The sequence below is a fragment of the Panulirus ornatus genome, chromosome 2 (assembly GCF_036320965.1).
Source record: "Panulirus ornatus isolate Po-2019 chromosome 2, ASM3632096v1, whole genome shotgun sequence".
Classification (NCBI taxonomy): Eukaryota; Metazoa; Arthropoda; class Malacostraca; order Decapoda; family Palinuridae; genus Panulirus; species Panulirus ornatus.
Window position 1 is genome coordinate 69,577,978 of NC_092225.1, and position 21,078 is coordinate 69,599,055.

At 39.8% G+C, this 21,078-nt stretch overlaps 1 protein-coding gene across 10 annotated transcripts in view; it reads left to right on the plus strand.

Moving 5' to 3' along the window:
* Window positions 1-21,078, plus strand: part of Shal (Potassium voltage-gated channel protein Shal) — a 468,140-nt gene that overhangs the window by 434,095 nt on the left and 12,967 nt on the right. For 2 of the 10 annotated variants that reach the window (XR_011714479.1, XM_071676892.1), the window contains one exon: window positions 1,747-1,788. The exons of 4 other annotated variants lie outside the window; for them this stretch is intronic. Coding sequence is in view for 3 of the 6 variants with exons in the window: in XM_071676892.1 (XP_071532993.1) it covers window positions 1,747-1,788 (42 nt within the window). In the remaining 3 variants the exon portion in view is untranslated. Of the gene's footprint in view, window positions 1-1,746; window positions 1,789-8,369; window positions 8,595-18,058; window positions 18,129-21,078 lie in introns of those variants that run through there. 4 more of the 10 variants (XR_011714477.1, XM_071676912.1, XM_071676933.1 and 1 more) reach the window with 3 other exon arrangements.

A 21,078-nucleotide genomic window follows, 5' to 3' on the forward strand; every position in this document is an offset into this window, starting at 1 on the left:
ACAAAAATGAAATTACATGGCTAATGTGGGAGAAAGTTCCATTAAAATCATGTACATTCGAGCCACATCGGCCAGACAGTAGCTTCAGTCCTGCAGTTTCCCCTTCCATTCCCATTTATGACAACGAAATCGAATTCATTTTGCCACAGACACACCTCTCTAAACCGTGGGAAACTATTGTTAAAAATGATGAGTTTGAGTCGCCCCGAAAAACATCGAGCATCAATCATCAGGAGCGATGATGGGCCATGATTCAAAATGGTTCTGGGAGCACTCAACGCAAGGCTCCATTTTGGCGCCTGAGACCAAAGAGGCGGAAGTGACGTATCACAGTGCATGCGCAAAGGATCCAAAGCTACATTATATGTTTTTTATTTTACCCTTATTTTGAAAATATAGAATACTGAAATATATATATATATATATATATATATATATATATATATATATATATATATATATATATATATATATATATATATATATATATATATATATATTTTTTTTTTTTTTTTTTTTTTTTCAAACTATTCGCCATTTCCCGCGTTAGCGAGGTAGCGTTAAGAACAGAGAACTGGGCCTTTGAGGGAATATCCTCACCTGGCCCCTTCTCTGTTCCTTCTTTTGGAAAAAAAAAAAAAAAAAAAAAAAAAGATTACATAGAAGAATCATTTGTAACAAGATAAATACAGTGACTATTACCACTCAAACGGTACTGGAGTCCGCGAATTTACGTTCGATGAACTCGATTTTGTTGATCGAAATGGAAAGGAAAAAAAAATAGCACTATAACTCTATTGCAAAGTTTTCTGAACGCCAGTCCGCAAAAACACAGTGTAGGTGTGACACAACCCCGATGTTCCTTGTTTACATTTCTCCCTAGGTTACTTACGTTGGAGCAAAACTGAAATTAACCTATATGTATATTAGTTACGCCATCGGTAAATGTATATAGATATTTTTTTTCTCTCAATCAAAGTTTGTCCTCAATGTATTCAATGCTCTCTTTAATGTTCTGAATGCATTCAGCAATTGTCAGTTCATGAGAATGTCTTTTGTGTACACGAAATGATCACTGAATCAGTACCTCACTGATCCTATAAGACTTACAAACACACATTGCTACGTCGAGATGAAATTTTGAGTATATATATATATATATATATATATATATATATATATATATATATATATATATATATATATATATATATATATATATATATATATATATTTTTTTTTTTTTTTTTTTTTTTTTATACTTTGTCGCTGTCTCCCGCGTTTGCGAGGTAGCGCAAGGAAACAGACGAAAGAAATGGCCCAACCCCCCCCCCCATACACATGTACATACACACGTCCACACACGCAAATATACATACCTACACAGCTTTCCATGGTTTACCCCAGACGCTTCACATGCCTTGCTTCAATCCAATATATATATATATATATATATATATATATATATATATATATATATATATTCACCAGGGATCTGAATATCTATAATTTCAAAAATTCACAATATCATCATTGTTCCATTTTGAATACCATACATTTATTCTTTTAAGAATAATGACCATTGTCATCCACTGCATATCGTTGCACAATGATATTCTTATTTCCAGTTTGCACCACCATGCTGTGACCAGCCATGGATGTGTTCCTATGTCGCAATGAAATTTTTCTTAAGACACTTCCTCATATGAAGTATGGACGTGGCTCATCTCTCTTTTTATTTCCCAGGGCGGCTGCTACCTGGTGCCTTTTAAAGTTACTTTCCCCTGGGTAAGTGGGCTACTACAGACACCTGGAAGTCAACTGTTTACACTTAAATGTCGTAGATGATCACTGTAGAGTCACACCTGTACTGTAATAGAAAACAACTGGTTCTTCTTCCTCACCCTAACACTGTCACTTTAAATTGCAATCTGGATGGTTCCCCAGACCACGGCACCCTTCGTAGATGTTGCAAAGTTCCTCCTGGCAGTTTGATGTCGCTCTTGTGTGAGGCGCTAAGGTGAGGTCGTCTGTCCTCTCTTAACTGTTGTAATTGCAATGCGAGGTGACTATTGCCATGGAGAATACCCGTAGTTTACCTACATGTGACTTAGAACAAGGGGGTTTATTGGGCGCACCCACGGCTGCCGGGAGCCATAGACGAGTATTCCATCTTTCGGGAAATGTTGAAGATTTTATGGGGAACTGATGAGAGGAATCAATGACGTGGTCATGAAGTCGTTCGCTTTTCCTCACAACCACGACTAACCTACTTTTATCTCCCAGCAGTGACAAAAATGTATATATAAACCCCGAGAACGTCTATATACCCCTTCGATGAGCGGCTCTCAATTTGACTAGTAAAACACTTTGTTAGAGCAGGTAGTCCCAGGTCCTGAATCATATCTCCAGCATTATCATCCCCCCACGGCAGCCATCAGTTAACTAGGGTTCTAAGAAACTGTCAGGGGTCCGACAGAGGACCGTAAGCGAATATGACTCTATTGTCCTCTGAGAGGCAAGCGTTTGGTGACCGCTGTAGAGGTCCACATCTATAGTGATCCAGGAGTAATGAAGCAAGGATAGACCCATCATAGATAAGGCAGCCTCAACCATTCTGTATCAAGCTACAATCAGCATCCAGAAGGTCCCATCCAGCAAGCAGTAAATGTCCCTGTTCTATAAGCAATGGACTTGCGATTACCTGATCTAAATTCAGTCCTCGTCACTCGTCTTGAGCCAAATCGTGGTCAGGATCGGTATATCTCTTCGCCTCGTCGTCGCGAAAGCGTGATGTGACCATTACCATCTGAGATGCATTAGTGAAGTAGATGACATCATCTTGTTTCCACCGTCTACACAGATGGAAGGCCAACGGCAGCGTCCAAAAGGTTAGCGGAGTCTCAAAAACATAGACGTTGTGGCCTACTGTGCTTTGAGGAGAAGCAGGTAGATGGTACAGGACTACATAGTCACGTCCCTCTTACCTGACACGTATTTAGATAGAAGCAAGATGATTCAGACGGGCCTTACACACTACGGGGAACATCAGAACACTTCAGAAGAGGAGGACTTGAAATGACGACACCTCACTGTTACAGATGGTGTAGAGATGCTATGGTCTTGTGGGAGGAGAGCCCTCCAGTCTCTAAATAATTCTAGTCTATAGCAAACAAAGACAAGTGATGAACCTCGTTCTTGTCTCCCTGCGTCATCACAGCCAATAAACGAAGGTAGACGAGCTGGTCTACCTGCGTGTGTCACCTTACAGGGAAACAGGAGAGATTAAGTGCACTGGAATCAAGATTATCTCTTGGACTTTATTTCCTTTCTAGAGAAATTAATTAGTGCTCCACGGGTGTTCATAGCCCTGGTTCTTAGAGGTAGAAAGGTTATAGGAAGAGGATAAGACGTAAAGAGGACGACAGTTCCACACCGAAGCTGTTCGAGGAAAGACAGAAGTATCGTAAGGGTTAGTCCTCGAGAAGCGGGGTCTTCACACGGAGGTTGAGTGAAGTAGCAGCCAAGCCTTGGTGGCAGGGACACATACAGACAGCTCAGGAGATTAGTGATGTAAGGGATGGTTGAGGAGAGGTGGGTGATGCCTGGAGAAGTACTGAGAAGAAAGGCTTATGATATCATTCTCTTTAACAAGGAGATGGACGAAGAGACACCCAGGGTATGTACTCTATCCTAGGGTGAATAAGACCCTGTAGGAATGAAATTACTGCTCAAAAGAGATATCATTACGGCACCTGAACAACACTACCAAGTTTTGGGAAGGAAACCTTGTGACGTTGATTATGTGGGATCTTCAAGATAGAATGAAGGATATGGTTTGCTCAATATGTCTGTATTGATAACGGCGTTAGATCTTGGTGTGCTGAATGTGAAGGAAGGGAAACGAGTGAGAGAGAGAGAGAGAGAGAGAGACATAGTAAGTCATTGCTTTATAGTCCTGGTAAATTTAGCCAAGTTATTGCTTCCCAATTTTGAGATGATGGACAAGCTCGAACTGAGAGAGGAAATATGTTCAGTACGAGAAGGAGAAAGAGTATTAGAAGGGCGAGGGAAACGAAGGTGAGTTGAGGTGCGTAAAGTGGAATCATCAACACAGATAGTGAATGGGGTTAAAAGGTTAATAGAGACAGTCAGTCATAGAGGGAGAAGGGAGAGAGTAGGCGACAAGACACACCCCTGAGGAACGTTGTTGTTGATAGGCTAAGGCAGGAAAGTCCCTCTATCAAAGACTATTGCAGTGGAACAGTCCACAAGGACGCGACTCGATGATTAATGAAACAAAGAGAAGAACCAAAGGAAGGAAGATTATGATGCAAAAGTACAAGTCTCCTTGATGAACTAAGCAATGATGGTGTCCAAATTATGATAACTGACAGGTGGATCAGATCACCTTCCACCATCTTAAATGCCTCTTCTCGTACCACGAGCCTGTCTGTACCACGAGCCTGTCTGTACCACGGGCCTGTCTGTACCACGGGCCTGTCTGTACCACGAGCCTGTCTGTACCACGGGCCTGTCTGTACCACGGGCCTGTCTGTAACACGAGCCTGTCTGTACCACGAGTCTGTCTGTGCCACGGGCCTGTCTGTACCACGGGCCTGTCCGTGGAACACGTTGATAATGGCATAGAACAAAGCTCTCCATTTTTCCATTCGGGAATGTTATGCCTGAGTCTGTATACTCGGGCATTGCCTTCTGAGAAAAAGTGATCGATATCACTGACATCATACAGCTTCATCGAGAAAAGGTCTCCTCCACAAGAAAGGTTTTGACTCGATCTCTATATTAGCTGTACATCACCTTCGATAGTCATCGAGGTGAGGAGTGTGAGTGGAGGGAATGGTTTCAGGGTTGAAGAGCAAGAGTGGATGGTGTCAAGTCAGAGCTGGAGGGTAAGCGGGTGCAATACAACCCACCTTCTTGTGTTAACACCAGAGCCCCAACGAAAACCAACTTACTTAACGTTCCCCAGCAGCAGTTTACAGCACTGACCTCCCAAATAATGATACCTGAAGAGCGCTGATGACCACATCCCTCTGAATACCACTTCCTTCAGGTTCTCGTCCATGAGGATCCTCCTACGTCGCCTATGTGTCAGGGATGAGGGTTGGGGTCTGGGTCAGCTGAGGGTATGTTTCGTTTTGCATTATAATCCCTCTGCACATGATCGATGGTCTTTATGATCCAGTCTTCCTCCTCGTTTTCTCTCTCGGTGTTGAGCCCAGACCAGGATTTCTAGCTATTCCACCCTCCCTTACGTGGCCAGGTGCACCATCTTCTTACTGCGAATGGAGGAAGCTGTGGAGGAGGAAATATACCACAGAAAGTAGCAGATTACTGACACACACATGACCACCGCACGAATCGTCACGAAAGCTTAAATTTAGGACCTGAGGAGGAGCTATTATGCAATGCTGCGAAGCTGAGACACAGCAAGTAACACAGCAGGAAGTATGCAGCGTGTGAACCAACAACGAAAGCAGCAAGATGAAGAATAAGTGGTTGACAGGAGAAATAACTCATCAGGTGGACAACTCAACATGACAGCGTGAGCCTGAGGTAAACTATATCAATCCTTTCTTCCAAGTATGATCACTAGTGATGGTTGCGCAGGCGCCTGCTTCATGTGCGCGAGAGTAACCAGGTTACACAGATAGTAAAATGACATGTCGTCTGTATCATATATACACTGTGTAGCGTTTAGCGGTGTAGCGTTTAGCGGTGTAGCGTTTAGCGGTGCAGCGGTTAGCGTTCCTGACCGTGACGCATTCATAGGCCTCCCAGGCTCGAGTGTATAGGTTCGAATCCTCGTTGCGGTAGTCAGCCCACGGTCAACCAAGCTGTTCATCAACCCGAAGGGGTTCGTCGATAAAATGGGTACCTGGCTCAATCTAGGATATATATATATATATATATATATATATATATATATATATATATATATATATATATATATATATATCGTTAATGAGATGGCCTTGATCAGAGCCTCAATTACCCATGCTGTCTCAACTAACATTAAAGAAAAAATATATTGTTAAACCACACGAAATAGTGGCAAGGTCTATCTATAATGACACTCATAAGATAAGACTTGTTAAATCAGATATGAAAGTCTGGCAGAAAATAGAATAAAAAGTAAATAAAATCCTGTCAGAAATATTTACAGAAACACTGAATACTCAAGACGGAAATTTTAATAGTACGATAATACGGAAAATACGAAAAGCTGTGCATCAGTTGGTGATAGAAGCACCAGACTGGAGGCTGAAGTAAGGCAGATGACAGCCACAACAAATAACAATAAAGTACCTGCGTCACAACTTGGATATCACAACACTCACTAAAATCTCATGGTAATAAAACCATTAACACAGTGTTGTAAGATCATAGAATTTTCTCCCTAACATCTGTTATCATACACCACATTTCAGGATTCACTGTAATCCTTTTAAATCCTAACACGACACACGGGGATTAATTAATCCTTCCCATCACTGGGTTATGCTGGCGCGTCCCGCCACCTAGCGGTTCTTCCCATCACTGGGTTATGCTGGCGCGTCCCGCCACCTAGCGGTATGCTGGCTCGTCCGGCCACCTAGCGGTCCCTGCTAATATATGAACATGGATGAAAGCAGTGATAAAACTATGACTAAAAAGCAACTTCTGTTCTCCTTAACGAGCTGGTTGATGAGCAAATACTTCGATCTTACCGTGAGTCATGACGGACGGACATGAATCCTACCCTAACTGGAGTTGACGGTAGATAGATAGACAGACACACAAGCTTCCATGTAAAGTGCTAAATCCTCAAGACACATTTAGCCAGAAAGCTGCTGAACTTAGCTGATACATGTGCCATTCAGCTTGAAGTCCCATACCCAATACGAATTATGTAAGCTGCATACCCAATACGAATTAAGTAAGCTGCAAACCCAATACGAATTATGTAAGCTGCATACCCAATACGAATTATGTAAGCTGCATACCCAATACGAATTATGTAAGCTGCATACCCAATACGAATTAAGTAAGCTGCAAACCCAATACGAATTATGTAAGCTGCATACCCAATACGAATTAAGTAAGCTGCATACCCAATACGAATTAAGTAAGCTGCATACCCAATACGAATTAAGTAAGCTGCATACCCAATACGCAGCTTGATTTGTGGCTTCCAACCTTCGCTCATCAACCCACCTCACAACCACTGTAAACACAACACACTTTCAGGAGCGAGTCTCTATCACCTACTCTCACTAGGTAAATGTAAGATGTCCACTGAACGTTAAGTGAGTAAGCTCTGAAGTGGAGACTTCATTACAATACGCTGAATATGAACATAAGTAAGGTTATCAGTTCAAAATGTATGAATAAACAGATACATGAATAGATTAATATAGAATTGACTGAAAAGTATAACAAAGATAAACTTCATAAAAGTAATGATGTTGATTAAAAGCAAGAGATATACATACAGAAAAAAAATTGAGCTTCAACAATTGTCTCTACACAGAAGCAATTTTTATAGAAATAAAAACAGTGATAGCAACAACAATTTAAGAGACATGGCATAATAATAATAATGATAATAATAATGATAATAATAATTATGATAATAATAATAATGATAATAATAATAATAATGATAATAATAATAATAATAATGATAATAATAATAATAATAATAATAATAATAATAATGGTAATGATAATAATAATAATAATAATGATGATGATGATAATAATGATAATGATAATGATGATAATAATAATAATAGTAATAATAATAATAATGATAATAATAATGATAATAATAATAATAATAATAATAATAATAACAATAATGATAATAATAATAATAATAATAATAATAATAATAATAATAATAATGATATATCATTCACAGCAGACTTCATTGTGATAGATAAGACGTGTCATACAATAAGTATATCACGACCTTAACATTTCTCGCCAAATCAGTACACAATAAGATTCGATCCTTCACAACATAAGTTCCTGGCATTACTACCAACAATGTGCTGTATGTACCAGCTCACAGGAGTAGCCTGGTCTGTTCATTCATTCATAAGACGTGGTACTGAATGCTGTTTAGTCCAATGGGAAAGAAGGGGATTTTTTTTTTTCCCCCCCTGTCCTTCCCATCAAAAGAGATAGTTCTTTTCCTGAAGAAGGTCTTGGGTTAGGGGGGAAATCTCTCTCTCTCTCTCTCTCTCTCTCTCTCTCTCTCTCTCTCTCTCTCTCTCTCTCTCTCTCTCTCTCTCTCTCTCTCTCTCTCTCTCTCTCTCTCTCTCTCTCTCTCTCTCATGAGGCATCACTCATTACAGGGTCGAGGGAAGGTTATCCAGGGATGGAAGGAGGAGAAGGATGGAGATGGACACGCCCAAGAGAGCGATTGATGGAGGTGATGGAACGATGGAGAACATCAGTGATGGAAGGATGGAAGGATGGAGAACATCAGTGATGGAACTGACGGAACGATGGAGAACATCAGTGATGGAAGGATGGAAGGATGGAGAACATCAGTGATGGAAGGATGGAAGGATGGAGAACATCATTGATGGAAGGATGGAACGATGGAGAACATCAGTGATGGAAGGATGGAAGGATGGAGAACATCATTGATGGAAGGATGGGACGATGGAGAACATCAGTGATGGAAATGATGGAACGATGGAGAACATCAGTGATGGAAGGATGGAAGGATGGAGAACATCAGTGATGGAAGGATGGAAGGATGGAGAACATCAGTGATGGAACTGACGGAACGATGGAGAACATCAGTGATGGAAGGATGGAAGGATGGAGAACATCAGTGATGGAAGGATGGAAGGATGGAGAACATCATTGATGGAAGGATGGAACGATGGAGAACATCAGTGATGGAAGGATGGAAGGATGGAGAACATCATTGATGGAAGGATGGGACGATGGAGAACATCAGTGATGGAAATGATGGAACGATGGAGAACATCAGTGATGGAAGGATGGAACGATGGAGAACATCACAGTATAGAGGGAAGAAGGATGGGGTGGCAGGGAACATCACAGAAGCCATCACAACTCAGAGTGACCATGGTGATCAAGATCACAGAGTTGTGGAGTGATCACAACCTGGAGGACTGTTGATGGGAAAGGATCACAACATCACAACTCCGGTCGTGGGAAAGATCACAACATCACAACCCTGGTTGTGGGAAAGATCACAACATCACAACCCTGGTTGTGGGAAAGATCACAACATCACAACTCCGGTCGTGGGAAAGATCACAACATCACAACCCTGGTTGTGGGAAAGATCACAACATCACAACCCTGGTTGTGGGAAAGATCACAACATCACAACCCTGGTTGTGGGAAAGATCACAACATCACAACCCTGGTTGTGGGAAAGATCACAACATCACAACTCCGGTCGTGTGGGAAAGATCACAACATCACAACCCTGGTTGTGGGAAAGATCACAACTCCGGTCGTGTGGGAAAGATGCCCGGCAGCCTTGAGGAATATGCCTTAGGGGTGTGGATGTTGAGGAAGATAACAGGATGAAGGAAGATAACAGGATGAAGATAACAGGATGAAGGAAGATAACATGATGAAGATAACAGGATGAAGGAAGATAACAGGATGAAGGAAGATATCATGATGAAGATAACAGGATGAAGGAAGATAACATGATGAAGATAACAGGATGAAGGAAGATAACAGGATGAAGGAAGATAACAGGATGAAGGAAGATAACAGGATGAAGGAAGATAACAGGATGAAGGGAGATAACAGGATAAAGGAAGATAACAGGATAAAGGAAGATAACAGGATGAAGGAAGATAACAGGATAAAGGAAGATAACAGGATAATTAATATCATCGAAAACCCGATGAAAAAAAAGACACGAAAACTGATAACAGCTTGAAGGAAAGATAAGAGAAAACACAGCAACTTGGAGAACGATTGATGGAATGAATGAAAATCGAAGTTGGATGATGGAAAAGATAACAGCCGAGAGAAATGATAGCAGAAAGGCATCACAGCTTAGTGGAAAGGGTAGTGGAACAGATCACACCTTGAGGGAAGGGAGGGTAGTCAGAAAGTTCATGGGTTGAGGAAAGGATAATGTTGACCATCAAGTGTGTGGAGGCAAGGTTGGTTGGAGATGACCATAGCCTGCGGGAGAAGATGATGATGATGATGACGAACACACCACAGCTTGAGGGAGGGTGAGGTGGGGGAGGAGATGTGATGATGGTGGGAGATGATTATGATCTCACCCTTGGATAAATGGTTAACACTCGAGACCCGACCGCCTCAGAGGAGAGAGGTGGTGAAATTTGTTACAAATCAAGAGGAAGGGTATGAGAAAAGGAGGGGAAAAAAGAAGAAGGAACGTACACTAGATGGTGCAGTGGATCACAACCAGATAAAGAAGGAACGTACGCTGGATGGTGCAGTGGATTACAACCAGATAAAGGAACGTACACTGGATGGTGCAGTGGATTACAACCAGATAAAGAAGGAATGTACACTGGATGGTGCAGTGGATCACAACCAGTCATGAATATATCGAAAGACATTATTTTTCTTTTTCTTTTCTTTTGGAACAAGAAATTCTTCCTTTTCCATAGAGAGACGTGGGAAATGTCCCGCGTCCCAGCTGTCTATTTCTTAAGATGCCGAAGTGAGGAGGCGGGCCAAGCTGAGGAGGTGAGGCTGCTTCTAAATGTGAGAGTGAACCAGCCTTGCTATACTCCTGTTCGATGTTATGAGGGAATGAGACACGTCTTCCACCTTCCTCTTATCGTCCTAACACCGAGTTCGTCGTGTGGAAGATCAACACCACAAAATATAATGAAACATGACAAACGCGCCAGAGATACATTCGAATCCTCCTCCTACGGTCGATTTTGGAAGGAAATAGTGGACCAAATTTCACTCGCGGGAAGAGACCAGAATTTTCTGTGGCAGCGGCGAAAACATGTATGACGAGGCTTCGAGCGATTGTGATCCACAGAAAGCAATACGAAGGAGGTGTTTATCATTCACATGTCTTTTATTGTTTTTTTCTTGTAGTTGATAACAGTAGCTTCCCTCCCACTGTCGTCTAAACCTTCATTTCTCTCTCGTCCTAATTGAACCCCGGAGTAAACCATGGCCCTACGTAGATCTCCCCTGCCCCCCTCCGCCACGTCCCTTTACCTCTGAACCTTACTAAAGTCTTTGTGGAACCTTCACGCGCACAGCTGCCGCTTCCACTCATCGTAGCCTCTGATTCTAACGCAAAGTACTGTATGAAGAGTTCATTCCCATTCCCATTCCCGTTCCCCCCACCCCATTCCCCGGGCCTTCAAAAGTCCAGGTTAGAACTTAACACGGAGCGTTCACACCCTCCCTGTAGCTTCTGGTCTTGACGAAACTTGCATGGAGTGTTCATTAACCCACTACATGGAGGAGCGGTCAACTGTCCCTTGAACTTTTTTGAACTCTTGAACGATTGGTCGTGTTAGAAAGTACCTTGAAAACTTTTTTCATCACATACATTTCTCTATGATCTTATATATATATATATATATATATATATATATATATATATATATATATATATATATATATATATATATATATATATATATATATATTCTGGTTGATTACCTATCATCACTTATGACGCTCTATTGCTTTATCATAATGTTATCACAACAGAGATATTTTTTTTAAATGGTATATGAAGATCAACTGTAAGTATTGTGAGTTCGTAGTGATCATATAAATCTATGTCGACAGATGCCTCTAATACTAAATTTTGATCATCCTGTCGAACATTGCTTGTGCAGGGGAATTATCAGCATGGCTTAGGTGCTCTTTCAGATAATTGATAATTAATGTATATCACCAGGATGGGGAAATGAGTCAATTATCTGTTATAGGATTCGGATCTGAGGTTCTTCCATGAATATAGTTCACTGGTCGACACAGCGTCCGAGAAAAGGACTTGAAACCCAAAACGAGTGAATGATGTTAGCTTGTTAAGACCCTGTGGCTGCTTGGTGCATCAGGGATGGTGTGGAAAATTCATTCCGTGGCTCTATGAGTCTTGAGTCATCAACTTTATATATTCTATGGCGCTAAAATGGCCTCACTGTAATGCCTTGTTATTAGTGCTTCGTTATGATGGCCTGTTAATGGTGTGGTGCTTCGCTATGATGGCCTCTCACTAGTGCTTCACTATGATGGCCTTTTCATGATGCTTCGATATGATGGTCTCTTGCTGGTGCTTCGCTATGATGGTCTGTTACTAGTGCTTCACTATGATGGCCTACTATTAGTGCTTCGCTACAATGGTCTCTTGCTAGTGCTTCACTATGATGACATGCTGACAGCGCTTCGCTATAATGGTCTGTTACTAATGCTTCACAATGATGGCCTGTGACTAGTGTACTTCATTATGATGGCCTGTTACAAAATGCTTCGCTATAATGGTCTGTTACTAGTGCTTCACAATGATGGCCTGTTACTAGTGTACTTCACTATGGTGGCCTGTTACTAGTGCTTCTCATGATGGCCTGTTTCTAGCGCTTCGCCTTACTAGTGCTTCGCTATGATGGCCTCTTTCGAGTGCTCCGGACTTCGGGACGTCACCCTTACTAGTGCTTCGAACTCTGGGACATCACAGTGGTGGTCTCTTACGAGCGCTCCAAACGCCATGATTGAGAGCCATCTATCTAAAAAGAATGGACATAATGAATGTAATTATGACACAAATGAGACACAGAACTCACAGCAATAATCGCCCAAAAGTACGACCTGTAGTTAGTCTGTAAGACGCTGTATTCCATCCACCATGAATACAAAGTGTATGCAGAGCACTGTATCAGCAGTGGTGGCCTTGAGGTTACTGGGGATGTGGGGGAGGGGAAGAGAGAGAGTCATCTGGGGGAGGGAGGAAGGGGGGGAAGCACCCCCCTAGAATGCCTCGTTGTGATGGTCTGTGGATAAGTCGAAAACATTGTCTATTTCAGCTTCACTTTATCCCTGTAACTTTAGCGAAAGTATCTAATTAAGAATGATATAAAATGATACAGATAATAGAATGTAATTTTCTTATCTTTTTTTTTTTTCTTTTTTGGAGGTGCCCTTCAAGTGTATGCATTTCCTTACGGCCGCTCTGCTGATCAGTGCAGTGCAAACCCAGTGACTCATTCGCTTCGAGTACAACCCTAAGATACCTGTTGATATAAGATGTAAGTCTTATATATATGTATGATATACCTGCTGGTATGTCACCACCTTCAGTGTCATAATCTTGCATCCTAAACACTGGCTTCCGAGACTTCGGTGTGAGCTTTCGTTACAAGGAGGCACATCATACTAGTTTTGAGAGTATTGCTAAAGTACCAGGGACGACATAACAGCCATAGGGTATTTTGCCAGTACTAAAGAGTACATCACATCATCCTTTATGCTGTTATAGTTTCAAGGAACAGAGGAGTAGTACATTACAACCTGGAGGGGGATTTTCTAAGGCTTTAAGAACCAAGGGGGCGAGGGGGGTTTAGTACATCATAGTCTAGAGGGTATTCTTTAAGTAACCAGGTGGGATGTCACAGCGTAGAGGATATTCTTTAAGTAACCAGGTGGGATGTCACAGCCTTGAGGATATTCTTTAAGTAACCAGGTGGGATGTCACAGCCTTGAGGATATTCTTTAAGTAACCAGGGGAATGTCACAGCGTAGAGGATATTCTTTAAGTAACCAGGTGGGATGTCACAGCCTTGAGGATATTCTTTAAGTAACCAGGTGGGATGTCACAGCCTTGAGGATATTCTTTAAGTAACCAGGGGGATGTCACAGCGTAGAGGATATTCTTTAAGGAGCAGGGATGGTGGAGGATGTGGGTATAAACCAAAGCCTTTGAGGGTATTTCTGAAGTACCATGTGGTGAAGTTCATCCTCAGAAGTAATCTGTAATGTAGCATTTGGTTCATCAAGATCAAAGCAATTCGTACACACACACAGTGAACGGTATATATATATATATATATATATATATATATATATATATATATATATATATATATATATATATATATATATATATATATATATATATATATGTAACCTATATAACATTGACGGCGTCCTGCTACATCCTTAGATCTTCCCATAGATAGATAGATAGACATAGATAGATAGATAGATAGATAGATAGATTTGATAGATACAGATAGATGAACTTGTTAAGGTATTTATTCATTCATTTACGTTAAGATAATACATATGTTTATTTTATCAAAAAGGATATCATTAGTGTACTTCGTCCTACGCTGAACACCTTAACTTTCTGTTCTTCGTATCAGTATGATATGCTGAAAACCGATCTTACAATCACAATCACAAAATTGATGACTTATCTACGCATCATACAAGCCTCATAATGATAACTCCACGAGAAATGATCAGCTACTATAAAGCTGGAGCGATAAAGTTATTGATGTTGAAGATTAACATAAATAATGTTAGATTCTATGCACATAGACTTAGAATGTTTTGAATAAAGTTCAAGTATACTTGAGTGATATCCACGCTAGCGATGCTTTATCTTAATTTGAAGACACTTGTCTTGCTTCATAAATCTAATGTGGACGAAACATTTAGGAAAAGAAGCCACCTGTGGTGGACGTGTGGTAACAGAGTTCGTGACGAAAGCCCTTGAGAATCGTTTGATAGACTAAGATAAACCTTACATAGACCCACCACTCACTCCCCGTACAGTAGACACACACACACACACACACACACACACACACACACACACACACAGCTTAGGAATTAAGACATGGTACATATATGCATCGTTAAGAGATGGGGCAACATGAGTGTAATGCAAACATTATTTCCGTAAAACACACAAATAGTAATAACAAGTAATGATAACACACATACGTATATATACATATATATACGTACAGAGAAAAAAAAAAAAGAAGAAATACCGATGTTGCTGTAGTACAAGAACTGAATAAATCCAATCAGAATGAGTAGCTCATACAAAAAATAATTGCCAGACGACCTTATACTTCCTACCATCGTCAGAAAAAAACACCCACTGTTTCAAATAAAAATTTCTTGCAAGCGACTGACGACCCAAGTTTATTGTCTGCATTCAAGCATTCCATATGTATTGATGATAAAGAGAAAAAAAATATATATATAAAACCACTTGCATAGGTGACATCTTTGTGTTTAGAGTAACATGGATTGTGTAGATAGAGGGCAGGAGATGTGGGAGGCAGTGGAAGATGACAGTGTGGAGCCTGAGGGGTTTGGTGGTGTTGTGTGGCGTGGTGCGTCCCTCTCCTCCTCCGCTGCCATACCTGCTCTATCTCATCCGGCACCACCACCACCACTGGTCCGCGGCCCACCCCCACCCACCCAAAAAACAAAACAAAAAAGTTCCCCAATCCCTTTTATAGTCATGGTCTTCACTCATGCCATTTGCACACTGACGTTGTTCCTTTATTTTTCTTTTTTTTTTCCTCTCTCCTTTGATTTGGTCAATAAAAATTCAGTCCAAGAGTTTTGTGTTTTCTTCTGCAACTGCATGGCTAAAATGTTCTCTCTGGAAAAAGCTCCTTCGAACTAGCTCTCTGAAGATATATAGTGTGCTTCAAGACTAGAATGAAAAAAAACCAACCCTCCTCTGTCCCATGTCTTTTTAAAGTAGTGTGATCATATATAAATACTTTTCCAATAGCACTGCTACCATTAACCAAAAATAGAGTTATGAACAAGATTAAAAAATAGTATTTTGTGCCATTAATAATTTTGTTGGTAGTGATTAATCTGAGCATCGAAGGAGACATAAATGTGCTAACTTTCACACTTTCTTTGTCACGCGCCCGCAGTTGTTACGTCACCAATATTATGATTATATCACCACTATTATTATCATTATTATTATCACCACTATTGGCCTCCTTCAGTCACCACTTTATGCGTATCTATACCCACTCCTTCACTCTTTCGCCCTCAAGTCTCACACTTGGAGAGATCTTTTTTTTATATATATTATTTCATTTTACTTACTCCTCTTTGGGGAAGATTAACGAAACACTGATGTTACCTTCACTAGATAATTAAGGACTAGGAGTAGTAATTGCCCTCTCTCTCTGTGTAGTCTCAGTTCAAATATAATAGCAGTTGTGTTTTTTTTCTTGGTCATTGTGGCCTCATGATGCTAGACCCGACATTATCCAACTAATTGTCAATCAGTGTGCATTTGGTGGAAAAAGTATATATAAATATATGTAGTTTTCTTTTCAGCTCAATGGAACTGCACACTCACTTGCCAGACCATTGATCTTTATATAAAGCCACCATGATGAGAAAGTTTTAATGAGAATCTTGCAATTAAATTCTCACTTAGATAATTTGTTTAACAGGAATTATTTTTTTTTCTGGACTATCATGATGCTTTTACATCAAATTACTCTCTTACATTTTGTGTCAAAGTAATATGAAGGTTTATATATATGATGTGTATCTTTGACTATGCACTGAACTGCTCTGAACTTTGCAAATCAACAGCGTGTCCAAGACTATCGGGTACCATCAATTCCTACCAATGTGAAATTGATGAAAACATAACATTTTTCATTAATTATACCACAACCTTCACTGAATATTCTTAAGATGAACAACACAGATCAAATCAAAGAAAGGGAACTAGTTCCTGATGGCTTTATATGATAAATGCGATCTGGTCCATGGTCTGGCAAGTGCATATAGTAAACCAATTGAATTTTTATCAAATTGTATTGTAGTAATAAGTATACTAATCTGAAAAAAAAAAAAAGAAAAGATAATCAGTTAGGAATCAAATTGTATGGATAGAGTTAACATGCTTCACATCCAATGCTATTATTGAAAAAGCAAAATACTCTTAAATCTTCAAAGATAAACATGATGCTGTGAAATATTAGTATAAATGTTGTGTTAATCTTTAGTATATTATGGTAATCAACACGTTTATACTTTGATATCAATCAATATCAAAGGCTGTAGATATATAGATATGCATATATTCACCTTACTAATGTATCATCATTTATCACTTCCAGACTAAAAAGAGAAAAAAAAAAGTATGTTAACTCTATGGTTGAAATTTAATCTGATGAGAATCATGCCATAGTTTAGAGTGACAGTTAAGGTAGTTATAACTTGGCGACGATATACACACTACAGCCACAGACACTACACAGAGATTTGATCCATTTGGGAAAGTATATGTAGAGAGATACTAAAAAGAAAGTTCATGCGAAGTGAATGCTAAGAGCGGCTTGAGCGTGAACGTAAGATAAAAATAATTCCATCAATGGTCAAGAAAAGAAGTCGGACCATAAATTCCATTTTTCTTAAAGATTCAAAAAAAAAAAAAAGAAAGACAATTAATATTTTGGGGATACTATACTAAAAATAAATTATTGAGGATAAGCTCCACTTTCCCTCCTTCTGCAGCACTCTTGACAGGTTTCCTCAGTTACACCTTAAGGCAAATGATTTGAAACTCAATCTTCGAGCAAGTGCTGACTGTAAGTGAAGCTCGGGTCATTGTCTATCACAAATAAACTCCCGGCAAAAACTGTACATAAAGAAATGGTTCAATGTTATCATATTAGCGAAGAGACACACGCTGCACTTCTAATCACGTCTGCTCTATTATTGAGTTTCTGATTATTTTTGCCTGATTTGTGTGTGTTTCTTTCCCAATATTCTACTTAAGCTACTCACACACCTTGCCAAGAATAAAAATAAATAAATAAAAGCTGACTGACCGAACTCAAAAGACGCTTTTAAACGTTCCCATAAAATATATATATATAAAAATATATTCCATTCAGTAATTCCCATCTCGGTCACTCGGTTCTTTAGTAGTAGCGAACACATAATAAGTGTCTATTTATTTATTTTTTTTTTCACTTTTAACTGTCACTATCTTCATATCTTCTTATTTCCATTGTAGGCTGTAGACCCTAAGTTGGTTCAGTCCCCTTAAGCCCTCACAAGACGGCGTGCTAGGCGTCGCTCACATGGTAACTCTTCCGTCTCCGTTTATCCTGGATAGTTGCTGCTTGCATGTCCCTCTCTGTGCTTGCGGTACCACGCTTAGTGAAGCCACCCACTCATGGTAGTGCCTGGGAGCCTTATATATATATATATATATATATATATATATATATATATATATATATATATATATATATATATATATATATATATATATATATATATATATATATATATATACATATTATATATATATATATATATATATATATATATATATATATATATATATATATATATATATATATATATATATATATATATATATATTCTAGCAGTCAGACAGCCAGTAGTAGTTCAGAAGTACAGACGTCTCGGGAGATGTTCTTTTTGTTTCCTTTCTTTCTTTTAGTCATCTAGATTATGTACCTTGTTGAGCTACTGAGTTACTCTCACTTTAAATTTCTGAATCGGTTTTTGTCTTTTTTTTTTATTAGTTATTTCTCGGGTGGCGCCCATCAATGGGCGCTCTTGATAACTTCTGTTTGACTTTTTGACTGCAGCCACCTGTAACATTATTCATTTTCTTGATTCTGTATTCCTCAGTGCTAATGTTATTCTCATTTCCTTTTCTTTTACAGTTTAAAACTTGAATCTGGAATGAAATAGAATAAGACAAATGAACCAAACCTTCTAACGTTTATTTCATTAACTACGAAGACTTATTTGAAGTACCTTTTTCTTTCTTGTACGCATTTTCCCTGATTAATAGACTTGCTTGTTTTTCTTATAAGAAATCAACAGAGGTGTCGGCCCAAGTGAGCCAGGGTATGTGTACATTCCCAGCAGGTAAGGATGTGGCGCGCAGGAGGAAGCTATAGTTAGGGGCTGACAGTTTGCTTACTCTGAGCGTGTATGCATAGGCGTGTGTGTCTGGCAGCAGATCATTAGTTGAGCTGTGGTTACTAGTCCCATGGTTCTAGAGAATGGACTTTATGTGCACAGACGCCGTATGCAAATGGCTGCATGTGAATCTAAAAATAATGAGTGTATATATTAATAAGCGTGCGAGCAAGGATTTAGGTGGGTATGGTAATTCTTTTGTAATTGTTTCAATATTTTATTTTTCCATCTCAACTTATAATCTTTTCTATAAATAGATTATATTTTTGGTAATATCTGATAAGACCAATCAATGTAGATATGTGGACAGGTAATAGATATATCTGAATGAGTACGTACGTGAGAGAAACGTGGTAATTTTTGTGTGTTTGACTTCCTCCACGCTTGTTTATATGTCTGTTTCCCAGTCTCGGTGTGTTATGGGGAGGAAATTCTACCCTTCTGGGTTCCAAATCTCTTCAGATCTCTAATCTGTCAGTTTTTGAAATTTCTCAAGGGACTTCATACGCGTTGGCACGCATGATTAGAATCAGTGGTATCTAATTCTCCAATGCTCAACCTTCTTCTGTTCATCCAATTCTGAGCTGCTATAAATGTATTCCCTTCTGTGTCCGAATCCTCACTTGCTTGGTATCTAGGTGTGCATTCAAATCACTTGATATCTTGCATCTTGAAAGCCCATCTAAATCTCACGATTGCCAGGGTATGTATGTGTGAATATATATATATATATATATATATATATATATATATATATATATATATATATATATATATATATATATATATATATATATATATATATATATATATATATATATAACACAGGAATAGATCTACAGGATATGAATGACTACTTGCAAAGTGGACTCGGGGGATGAAAGGTCTATATAAATCTCCTAAACTTCAATAGCAACTTGAGGTCCGAAGAAATGGGTTGGTAGATCGCATGTTCCCGGACTGTCATAGGGCTTTTGATACTGTACCACAGCGAAAATTGAGTAAGATCTGAAATCAGTAAGAGTGCGTAGAGCAGACTCTTGGTTTTAGGTAATGTTCCTTCGTGGAAGGATGCAAGGTCGCAGGTTACACGAGTACTTTCTGGGTGGACCGAAGTCATTAGTGGGGTGCCACAGGGCACAGTATTAGGCCCACTGCTGTTAGTGATGCTTGCTAGTTACCTGTCCTAAGGGCTGGAATGTTACTTGCAAATGTTTGTGTGTGTGTGTTTGCCGAGGACGAGGCTTCGATGTGGTCATTACCAAGCGAGAAAGAAGGTACAGGAATGTACGTGTAAGGGAGTTCCAACTGTCGATGTCATGTCTCGCCTGTCGCTGGAGCTCTGCATCAGGAATGTTGTGAGAGAGACTGAGGCACCTGTGGGTGGTGTCTGATGGGTAGTTGGTCAGGTGTCAGTCAAGCTGGAACAGTGTCACACAAGGAAAAAAATGGATTTCTTTTTTTTCTTTTTTTTTTGGCAAAGGAGAAAAGTCGATGAGAAATAAGAGGCAGAGAGAGAGAGAGAGAGAGAGAGAGAGAGAGAGAGAGAGAGAGAGAGAGAGAGAGAGAGAGAGAGAGAGAGAGAGAGAGAGAGAGAGAGAGAGAAGGGGTTATAACTATCGTGTAGACTTAGATTGTTCTGTAGCTTCACATTTAAGACACCGTAGCCGCAGGAAACAACCTCTTTGTTCTCCCATTCATCCTCCCACTTCTTCCCGAAGATGAAGGATGGTAGTAGGTTCAAAAGATGGAAAGAGGATCTAGCGAGGATCGTAGGTAAAGGGAAAGAGAAAGAGCTAAAAAGGCAGAGCCTATGTTGTTTGGTTTAGACCTCAGAGGATCCTTCTGGACGACTATCGAACACGGATTCGTATCGGATTCCTACCTGGGCTGGTCACTTTGGTGGAGATGGTTTATGCAAGGTAATCTACATTTTCCTTTTTTTTTTTTTGGAGGGGGAAAGGGTGCAGATGGGATGGGGTGTGGCATGTCTTTTCTCGGCAAAGTCTCATCCACTGTTCAATATCTGCTTCTTTCTTCTCCTTCATGTATGATCTTCCATTGCAGTTGGTG